Genomic DNA, 12,167 nt, shown 5'->3' with positions numbered 1-12,167 from the left:
CTCGTTAATCCAAAAACGTAAAAGGGTTCCTTTGTGGCGCTATTTCGAAGGTTCGTTATTCCGAAGGATCGATAATCCGAAAACGAAATAAGGTTTGATGTTAAGAAGGTTCGTTAATCTGAAAACGAAATAAGGTTCGTTGTTCTGAAGGTTCGTTAACCCCAAAACGAAATAAGGTTCGTTGTTCCGAAAGTTTGTTAGTCCGAAAACGAAATAAGGTTCGTCAATCATTTCGTTTTCGGACTAACAAACCTTTGGAATTATGAACCTTTGGAAATATGAGCCTTCGGAATACCGAAGCTTCGGAATTACAAATGTATGCGCCAAAAGCGAACTTATATCATCACTGTGTAATTTGCATCATTTATTTTGCATTCAGGTTGATTTGCTCTCTCACGGAGCAGTCCAAACTTAAATATGCTGTGACTTTTCACTCAGATTCAAGGAACCTTAATTTTCCATGATAATTTTTTTTTATTTGAATAAAACTTTGAAGAAAATATTGGTAAATGGATTGTAATAGTTATAGGATCATGGCTCGGAAGGTGGGTGGTTGATTCTTTTTTTTTGGTAACTTGGTGGCATACATGCCAAATTTCCTTCTGTTTTTAATAAACTGAAATGTTAAATTCTTGCTATAAACGAGGGTGCCATTTAATATAATTCTGCTTTCGTTTTATATATTTTTTATATTTACTTCTAAGGAGTTTGAGTATTGGTACGTATATTCATGCTTATGCAGTTTTACATTTATTTAAAAAAGTGATTCAATCATTGCTATTATTCTTATGGCTTGAAGGAAAAAAGCTGAAGCAGATATAAAAAGAATAAATACATAAAAACTTATGGTGAAAAGATTTTGAGTATTGCTTTCAAGTTTTAGTATGAGTATGTGTAAATGTCAAGTTGTGCGTGTGGTTGCAGTTTGCATTGTTGTAGGTTTGCATCCATTTGTTCTACCAGCATATCATCTAAACATCGCAGTCCAATTAACATGGCATAATACATATTTGTTACAATTACCATTTGGTAAAACCCTTATTCTAATACTCACTTGGTCTAAGTTTAGTCTAAATCCCAGCTGGACTAACATTCCATTTATTTTGTCTACTTTTTATTTTGCTCTTCATCAAATAAAATTGGATTCATAGTTAATCTAATGTGATTCAAGACGAAGTGGATATTAGATGAAATAGGTATAGCCTTACTGGAGAGTATACCAAATGGTGAAAGGGCTAAATGGCAATTAGACCATTGAGACTGAACGGAAATTAGACTCTAAATGGCAGTTTACCTTGTTTGATAGGCAAGTATAAATAACCTTTGGTGAAGGCGATAGAATCCATATATTGACTACTCATGAGGACGACAATATCGTGTAAATTATCATTCCCAACATGCTTTCATACCAGCCCTTCTACCCCAAACTTTGAAAGGATGTTTTGGACTTAATAATATCCGTGAACTCTTGCTAAGATGGTTTTTCCTATTCAACTGAGTTTACCAAAAGTAATTTCATGAGCCAAGCACTCACTTATTCACCAAGATATCTAGGATGTTGAGATAATAGTACTACCAGTATTAAGAATTCTTCTCTTAGGTTTGGTCTCTCCAGGTGGCTTGAAGCCGCCTAAATCACATAAGTCCTCATTACACTATTTTTTCAGGCTAAAATAATATCTGATAATTATTCTTGCATTCACATCACCCCAAAAGATACCCTTCGGGATATGTTCCTGAAGTTAGGAGCATGCAAAGTATTCAAAATCGCTACCTCAGCAGCCACCCACGGTGCCCGCATCCAACTTTATGCTTTGTTAAAAGTTCCCATAATCACACTGCCAAAATACCAGCGACCTTGGAAAAATCCCCGCGAAAGTTCTCGTAATTTTTACAAGTACCCACTATTTAGCAGGTATTTTCTTTCAGAAATATTACATAAAATTTGCTTTCACAGCTAAAACTTAAAGTTACCTGGTATTTTCTTGATCAGAAAATACCTGGAACTAACGAGTTTAAACTCGTATTTTGTTATCACAACTGATATTTGTGTTTAATTCATCCCTATCACGACCACTGACTGAACCTTACATGGTTTTATGGTATTTGCTTTGGTGACACCCTAACAGCAGACTCTATTGAATAAAGGCAGAAAAAATTAACAAACACTGAAAATTTTGCTACAATCAAATACAAAATATCTATATGATAGACCTTTTTTAAGTTTTGCTTGCTTTCACAAATAAGGAGGGTTTCAAATTAGAAAGTCAATGGTGAAATACTATTTCTTTATATTTTATCATATAAAATGTTAAAATTTTCATCCAATAATGTAACATTCGACATGGTTAAATTCCTTATGGAAATTATAAAATTATCATTAGTTTATTTTGATTTTGTAAAAGTTTTGTTTTGACAAGTCTATTAAAAGTGAAATCCATAAAATAAAGGGGTACTCCAGGATGAACATAATCTATGAAGTAAATATAGCAAAATTCAGAGCAAAATGCATAAAATTTCATTCATTTCATAAAACTCTCATAACAAGTAACAATTATTAGATTTTAAAGTTTAACCAAATTTTGTTCTAACAATCATATACACTTTGTCTTGAATATTCATTAGGTGAACTGATGTTAGGTACTCACTTTCCTTTTCTTATGTTATTACATAAATCATAATTTCATTTCATATTTTCATACATGTGTATATGATGTTTCCCTTGTAATAAAATAGGTTGCAGCAATGAATATCAAATGTATCAAATCAGTTGTAAATCCAATTTTTATATTTCCTGGAGGACAAAACTGAATGAACATAATTTCATAAAATCAAAAACAAAAGAACAAGTGGGGATACATCAATTTGCTCACTGAATAGTCTGAACGCATGTATAGAATATTTTCACCGAAATAATGCAAATCTTTAGAATGTCATAACTTCGTTATTCTTTGTCCAATTTTTGATCAAAGTTTCAGTGTGTTGTTTGATTTTTTTTTATTTATCTGTTCAATTCATATCATTTTCATCTTGGAGAACCACATTATTGTGCAACCCCATTGGGTCCCAAATTTGAATATTACACATGTGAATATGACATGGGTATGTTTTGATAGGGAAATCTTAAAATGCAATGACTTTGTATTTTACAAAGAATGTTACTATTTTTTCTGTTGTTGGGGTCAAGTTGTCCTTAAAAATTCACATAAGTGAACCAAATTTCAGCTAACAATAAAATTAGTTTTAATAATAGCAACACCTTTTCCCCATTCAAAGATGAAAAAAATGCCAAAGAGACACCATATTTTTATGAAAAGTTATTTAATATGACTTAACGATTAAGTCCAGATTGTACTCATGACACCATTTAAAATCAATAAATTGCTTCAATATACATCTAGTCTTGGAAATATATGCAACATGACATTTTATGCAATATTGTTTAAAAAACTGAATGAAATTAACACTTTGGGTGTTGATCGCAAGACAATGTGTATCTTAACCATTATAGAATTGTTAAGTTGTCCAGAATTTAATGAAACTGACATACAGTACATAGTGATCTCTATTTCATAACAGCACGATATTGGGCCCTGTACGAGAGAAAACTTGGGATATAAAAGATTTATGAAAAAGTGTATCAAAACCAAGATCAAATAGTGTTCAATTACAAGGGTTCAGAAATCTAGTGCCATCATGATGTGATACACCTTCTTCATATTTTCATATTGACATTACAACCTTTGTAATTTTTCTTTTTTTCTCACATTTTTACAACATAAGCTTCATCAAATGCGTGTTCAGAACATCAATATTTTACCTTCTGAGGAATGCTGACAATTGCAACAAAAGTTCATTTCAGTTAGAATGCGTATGGAAATGACCTAGTAGAAAAAAAAAATTCTAATCTATATGCAGCACAATACATAAGTACTTCTACTAATACTATCTAATTACATGTATATGTAATACTTTCATGCCAGTATAATTGAAATATAAAATGTATCTACATTATTCAAAATTTACAAGATGTAAGAAAGTATAAAAATAAAAAAAGACCAAAGTGAAACTATTCACTTCAGCAGTTGTACTTCAGATATCCAGAGACACCCTGAACTGCAAATAAAAAGGCATTACAATGTCAAATTTTCAAGACAGTTCTATCCAGGAAACTATGTAAAACAATACAAAAAATTAAAATAAAAACAAAAGTATAAAAGAATATTTTCAAGCAGCCCATAGAGCTCCAAGAGAAAACATTTTACTGGGGAGAAAAAACAAACACACATTTAAAGTTGAACCTATTAATCTCCTCATAAACGCCAATACTGCAATATTATGGTAGTATTAATGATGCACCTAGGCAAAACCCTAGTTCATATAAACCTCAAAATACTGCAATATTGGAGTAGTTTGACTGAGGTGGACTGGATATGTAAAAGGTCAGCCAGGATGCTGTACTCAACACAACAATTGCGCACCATCTACCAAAAGCAAAGCACTGTTCATTTTTTGTCGCAAAAGAATGATTCAGTAGCAAAAATGATCGCGCACATAAAATACTGTATTTATGTTGTTTTTAAGAGCCTTTTAATCGGCTTGTGAAATAAAGATGAATTGAAAATGAGAGCATATTGTTTATCCACAAACGAACAAAGCATATGAAGGATAGGATATTGCAACATTTTTGCCTAGGATCCGAGTCACAAAATAAAGAATTATTTATGCAGTCCAAAATGTCAGAAGCTCTCACCACATTCTTTCATGACATTCTATTTTTATGCTTACAATACTTTTTAGACCAAATATGAAATGCTCAGATTAACACAACATTTCATAAGTGCACTTTGGATCCAGCATTGCTAAAAAAAAATAGTTTCATGTAGTGATACCTTATATGGGTGAACATGATTCTCTTAAGTTCAATAAAAACCCTTGAAAGCTTCAATTTTTTCATATTTCATAGATCGTCTGTTTTCATTGCTTTAAAGGTATGTATGCCTTTGCTTGGCTTAGACTTTGTTGGAAACTACAACTTACCTAAAATACCTAAAATGTGATGAAAAATGTGATACAAATGCAGACATTCTGTTCAAAATATTAATCAAATCCATACAAGAGCAATTAACTATAATTTTCATAAACAATGTACACTGTCTGACTGGTACCAGAGATTGGGATGAGGTGTCATTCAACAAAATACATGCTATGAAACCATGCTGTGAAAAAGAGCCAGAATGGGATCCTTTTCCAGCCCAAAAGCATTGTCATCGCCTTTTGGCCAATATATATATTTTTTTCGGCTAAAAACTGCAACACAAATTGGCAGTCAGTGCAAATAAGGTAGCATTTTCTCTCATTGATTGGTGTACATTTCAGTGTGTAGATTACACACCTAGTGTATACATTCCAAGTGTATTTCTGAGATGATCAAATACACGTCCGGTAGTGCTTGCATACCACAGTAATCCAGTATTCTTACTACTTCACAACATTTTCATATCTGGGTGGTGTTCTATAAAGCTGCTTGGAAGTTATTCATGGTGTTATGCACGACTGGTGACCTCTTCTTGCATGCCAAATCAGATTCATTACATTATGAAATTCATTGACCATATGATAGGACAGGAGAACAAAGCACAAGAAAGGGTCACCAGTTGCATATAAAGTTATATATAGCTTACAGACAGATTTATGAAACAGTCTCTTGGACATTCATAATATGCCTATATCCACATCAATATCATTCTCTTTTGCAGTGTCCCACAAAATATATCATAATTCAACAAAAGTAAATTTGAATCGGAATTGAAAATAAAAATTGAGACAAGAATTAGTAGAAATAAAGAATTAGAAGAATTATTTTTTAATGTATACTTTACATGACTGAATAAGAATGGCAATATAATTTGAATTTAAAAAGCACTTAATGACAAAACTGTCATTCTATTCAACTATTCAGTTGTAAAGTTCATTCTTAGAACTGATATTCCCATTTATTTTTTTCTTTTTAACATTCAAAAGAACTACACATAATTTGTTCAATATGAAATACTTATGTGCCTTTATCAATTTGGTTTGGTCTATGAAAGACATAAACAGATGAAAAATGAAAAGAACCAACATTGAAACCAGAATACATTCAAGTATATTGTGAAATGAGAAACAAGCAGTACTTTTTTAAAACAAAAATCTGATTGTCAATTCACATGAAATGAAAAATGCCTGTTAAGAGTTTTAATTCTGGGCAATTTGAGGATACCGTAATCTATGCAATTTCCGAATCTTCTTAAGTTACAAGGATATCTCATATCGTACGTCTCCGATATTGGATTAACTAAAATTAGAAATATAATTTAGGGAATCATTCAGGTCAGATTTACATGTGGTCCTAATAGACTAACTTCTGTGAGAGGGCAAGTTATCTTCATAAGGGACAATTGTAATCCTAATTAACTGGATAATCATTATTAAATACAAAGCTACATTCACACATGCTCATAACAATATTCACATACGTAGCTCTAAACCAACAATAAGTTAAATGGCAAAAATGAATTTGAGATTTGTATATACAGTATGAAAGATTGAATTGAATCAATTTAGGAGAATTTCTGAAAGAAATATAGCTTGAAGTTAGAGCATCACAAAAGCATGACGTATGAGATAGAAGATATACCTTTCACTATCAGCAGAATAACAATGCATAGTGATGCTTTGACAGCATCACATTTCGAAAGAGGTAAATATAAGTCACTCTGACTCTTTCAAGTTGGGAAATTCTATAAATACTGATTTTGAAGCCAAAATTACTATTAAGGACTCTTTACAGAATATCCTAACATATTGTGGGTTTTTTAGCAGGACAATCACTGATTATCTCTTAGGTCATGTTTCTACAACTCTACACTTCATAATATAAACCATCATTGAATTTGTAAGGCACAAAATATATTTTCTGTTTAAATTCTTCTCCATATATTTCAGTCTTACTTTTTAACCTAAAAATACCATAATCCCTATTATGAATGTTGTACAGATAACATAAAGAACATGTGTTGACACCATAACAAATGCTTCAAATGTTATGAACCAGAATCTTGGCAGATTTAATGAATGATAAAAACTCTGCATGAAGGCATATAGACATCCATATCTACAATCTTGTACAAAGTCTGCAATACATCAAATGCTATGAAAAAGAGAGATAATGTATCATGGAATAATTCTTGTATATATCTCCATCAATCGACATTGTTCGATTTCAAGATAAGATTGGTTGAAAAAATCTGATTCATCCTCATGAACAAGAAATAGATAGCATACATTCAAGTGTTTGTTGGAAGACATTGTAAAATCATTTTCTAATATGATTTCACAAAGGGGCGTAGTCCTATTAAATAAAACCTTTGAAGGGTAAAGTAATTATCTACCATAGAAACCTTGATTATGATTGGTTAATTATCTCTGTTACCATAGTTGTAACCTTGGATGGCAAAGATACCATAAATCTATGAAACTCGCCCTTGGGGTGAAAGAAAGAGGGTGGACGCATAAGAAATCTTCTCTTTTTTTTTTAAATCTTGTCAGCTGCTCAGTAACTCAGTGACTGAGCTTAAATAATTTTGAAACAATGCAACTTTTTTTCATTATGACCTGAGCCATATCCTAAATTAATGTAATATCCTGTAAGTCATATTCACATTAACAATTGGGGAATCATTTCAACCAACAAAACATGTTTACAAAGGATACATTGATTATTACTCACACAATGTAAAATTATGAAATCATAAATAACCATTCAAACTCGGATTGAGGGGGGTGGTTGAGAACATACCTATCATATCATGCTATTAAAAATCATGAGGTAACATAGTACAAATATTTTCGATTTGATTTATCTACCTCCATCCAAAACTTGCTGAAGTTGAGAATGATTTTGACAATGCTTTTGGCACAAAATACAACAATTGACTATAAACATAATTGTGACAGAACTGTACACCATATACAATAGGAAAAACAAAATCTGAACCAACATTAAAGATTCCGCACTTTGAGAACGTGATTATTTGAAGGACACTGAACTGTTGATGGCTCCTCCAATACAGAAAAATATCCTTTTTTAAATGCATCATTAAAGATATTCGTTGAATTGTCTGAAACCCTGCATTGAAGAGTGGTTCTCAAGGCTTATGATCTAATCTCACCTACATTTCCAAACAAACAAGCTGGAGAAAAAGAAAAGAATAAAAAATAAAACAAGTAAATATAAGCTTCTCCTCTTAAAATATATATATTAAAAATAAAAATATTCCTCCTATTTAATACATGGTAATACCCATCAAGATGAAGTGTACAAAATTATGGCCTATGATGAAATATTGATGCCATACCTTTCCATGAAATATATGTTTCTACAACAATAATATATCTGGGGAGTGTTTCATGAAAGAATTAGTTATTTCAACTTATTTTGACTAGGTTTGCTCTGAGCCAATGAAATGCAATGATTTCAGTAGCTTATAACAGTTGTCAGAGAAAACCATCCACTATATTTTTCATGAAAAATTCCTGATACATTGGGAACATAAAAATGTATAATCTTATATTCCAAGGTGTTTTTCTATTCAGCGTCATTTTGAGAATTTTAAAACTTTCAAAAGAAACAATAACAAATTACAATGAAATAAGATAATTATTATTACCTATAAAAAATAATCATCAATGCATCACACTATGTTCTCAATATATCCTTGACGTCCCAGTGTATATGTTTGTTCATTCTCGGTATCTTTTTTCTTTAATCATTACTAAGTCAAAGCATATATTGCTAAATATGATGATTATGACATCTTTTGTTCATATACCGGTAAAAAAAAAAAACATTATAAACAACGCTACCATGACGCAACACTCAGAACAAAGCTCGTTAAGTTTGCTGATTTACTTTTTAAATTTAGTATACACATACCAATACCTTGCTTCATAAGAAAGTCAAACAGGTAGGAGGAAAGGGATAAATCAATTTGATTCTCACTAGTAAGATATTCAAACTATCTAGGATACTATTTGCATTAAGAAAATCAACTACAATGGATTCTTGTTATTTACAAAAAAAAACAATCGGTAGTTTCTATGGCAACCACTAAATTTGAAAAGTAGGAATCCATAGATTGATGCCTATTGAACTGAGAAGTACTTACCAGCAATCATCACCTCCAGTGCTAACTAGATGCCTGTCATCATAGATGAACTTTACATTAGTAACATGTGCAGAATGACCAACATACTTCTTGTGAGATGCCTGGAATGTCAAATTGAAATGAACTCATAATAAACATTATCATGATAATCTAAATACATTAGTATAAATCATACAACCTTTTCAAATAGTTATCCAATTATTTTTATCTAACAAGTTCAACGATATGTCACAGTAAATATATTAAATATTGTAACATGTAATCAGTTACTCATTGACTTTTGAAATGACTGTCTGAAAGAATGAAAATACAGATCCATATCTTCTTTATTCCCCACAAGCTCAGTATCAAATATAACACTTATTCTTATAAATGGATATTTCAAATAAAATTCAAGTGGACTCTACTTATTCGTTTGTACCTTCATTCATATCTGATTGAGCTTTACTCTTTTTCTAAAAGAATATAAAATGAAGAATAGATTATACACTTACATATTTCTCTGAGCACGGGAAATTGAAGAGTTTTACAAAGCCAAAATCGTCTCCTGTTGCTATTGCATTGCCTTGACCACTGACTATAGCACAGTTAACATCCGCCTTATCTGCATTCCTTGGCCAAACACCAACAACCTCTTGACCAATGACACTGTCAATGAAGAATGTGATTAAAACACAACATAAGAACATACAACAGGTCCTTATTCTCAACTCTGGTCTACTAAGCTGCTGTAAGTTGCAAAAAGTTCCATAAAAATTTTTACCAGGCTCAATGCGAGACTCTAGTTTTCTACAAGAAGTAGCAAAAATAGTCTGGACCATACAAAAAAAATAAGACTTAATCGTTTCCCTGAACAAGATCCCAACCTTATTTTTTATCAGTTTTATTCATGAAGTATTTTAAAATCTAATTCTGATGAACTTTCACAAACACCATACCTGGTCCATGTAGCCCATGTGATATTCTGGATATCTGAGCTCTCTGTAACAGGTTTCCCACTTGGCACAGTGTAGATTAAGCGTTGATAGGTTCCAGTACCAATCTGGTGCACACAAAAATGAGAGAGATCAAAGAAAATAATAGTTATTCAATAAAGAAGAAAATATCAAGTATAGAAAATATATTTTTATCTATAAAGAATGTTTTAGCGACGCGTCAAAAACACATACTTTCCTCTGCATTAATTGCCTATTCAATACGAGAGCGTATTGAAGTAAGGACCATATCCAATGAATATCCCGTAGGTTACTGTACAAAACTTGCTGTTCAATTTATAAGTATTATACAGTCTTATGCAAATGTGTGAAAAATACAATACGTAAAGTAAAACTTAATGACGTCATAATCAACTACATGTAAGTCGCATTTCTATCATCAAATTATGAAGTGAGGCCATATTAACTGATTGTGGTAAGTGACATGGTTTGCTCAATTAAAATTTTCTCCTTTTTGGGGGGAAGGGGGGTAGATAATAATAATTATATCGGAAGGCATTATTTCATGGAATACCAGAAATAGAAGGGCCAAATTCCACTCATCTACAATTTGTGGAATATTTGCCCTAACTCTTGGACTTTCTCTGGTATTCCATTCTGCGCCATCCAATATAATATAATTAAGCCTGAGTCATATCGATTATTTTGAAAACCGGTGTTCGACAGCTCTAATTCGATCGAACATCGATGCATCGAATATTGAAGGCGGGGAAAATTTAGTCTTGTTTTTGCGTCGATGCGATGCGCTTTGCATATGCACTACGCACTGACGGTATGCGCTGGCGTTGGCCGGGTGAGCGTTGCACAAGCAGATGACAGAGCAAAGTTCGTTTGTATTTTCCATGATCACAAAACACACAAAAAAGGCCGGGGACCAAAGCAGAATTCTTCCCAAAATATCTTCAACAATGATATTTGCAGATGACAACATATAAGTTTAAAATGAAACAATAATAAAGACATGAATCACGCAGAGTCGATCCGAATGATTTTCGGTCAACTAGCATTCGCAGTCCATTCACCAGCCCCGTCCGCAGCTCCGTACACTCACTCTCCCGAAACGACAGGCGTGCTTGACGTCAGCGCCAGCAAACAATTGCAATCAACGGAGAGCGCTGTAACTTGCCTGAGATTGTGTAGTTGGATCCAAAATGAGCTCCAAATAAATTTATGGGAATAAATACGTAATTTTCTCTGGATGGTCATTTGAATTGCTATTCAATGCTGATATAACGATTGTGAGGAAAGATTGTGGAATATGAGTTATGACGATGTTCGAGAATTAATCCTGATAATGACAATCCAGTTTTTTAGACGCAATTGAGCATGCGATCAAAATAAATACGAATGTTTCGAATCGAGCCCTAAATTCATCTAAATTATTACGATTTAACAAGATTTTATGGTCATACTAAGAATATTGACGATGTCAGCAAAGTATGTTATGTTCATATGGAAGAAATAATACTGGGATTATTTCTATTGTTCCATCTCTGGACGTCTCCTCCAAGCTCCGAGAAAATAAGCACAATGCGCATGCGTGTTTGATGACGTATGACATATTTTCCCATTCATGAAATCAGAGCCCAAAGTTGGGCACAAACTAGCTTCAAATTGATGGGAAAAAATATCAAACGCAATTTTCTCTGTTTTGTCATGTAAAATGATATTATATGGTGATATTACGAACTTGAACAGAGTTTTTGCATGTAGACAATGTTCGAGAATCAATCCTGACGTGATGATTATTTTTTTTAGACAAGTGCACTAGCTCGACTCAAGAAGTCAAGTCGATCGTCATGAGATGTCCGCCATTGAAAATTGAAACGAAATACAAACGTTTCACATCAAGCTCTAAATTCATATTAATGATTATCATATGCAAATTATTGTTAAATATTACGATTAAATAATGTTCTATGGTCATGATTTTAATATTGTTCATGAAAGCAAGATTTATTTT

General features: G+C 32.3%; 1 protein-coding gene across 1 annotated transcript in view; it reads right to left on the bottom strand.

Annotated features, from left to right (window-relative positions):
• Positions 1–3,776: 3,776 nt before the first annotated feature.
• The window catches only part of LOC121418800 (echinoderm microtubule-associated protein-like 6), a 43,968-nt gene continuing 35,577 nt past the window's right edge, over positions 3,777–12,167 (bottom strand). The window contains exons 32-35 of the mRNA XM_041612945.1: positions 10,148–10,251; positions 9,704–9,857; positions 9,210–9,310; positions 3,777–8,234 (exon numbers count right to left, since the gene is read on the bottom strand). Coding sequence (XP_041468879.1) covers positions 8,210–8,234; positions 9,210–9,310; positions 9,704–9,857; positions 10,148–10,251 — 384 coding nt within the window. The 3' untranslated portion in view covers positions 3,777–8,209. The remainder of the gene's footprint in view (positions 8,235–9,209; positions 9,311–9,703; positions 9,858–10,147; positions 10,252–12,167) is intronic.

This window comes from Lytechinus variegatus, chromosome 7 (assembly GCF_018143015.1).
Source record: "Lytechinus variegatus isolate NC3 chromosome 7, Lvar_3.0, whole genome shotgun sequence".
Lineage (NCBI taxonomy): Eukaryota > Metazoa > Echinodermata > Echinoidea > Temnopleuroida > Toxopneustidae > Lytechinus > Lytechinus variegatus.
This window is presented reverse-complemented; position numbering and strand designations above follow the sequence as displayed.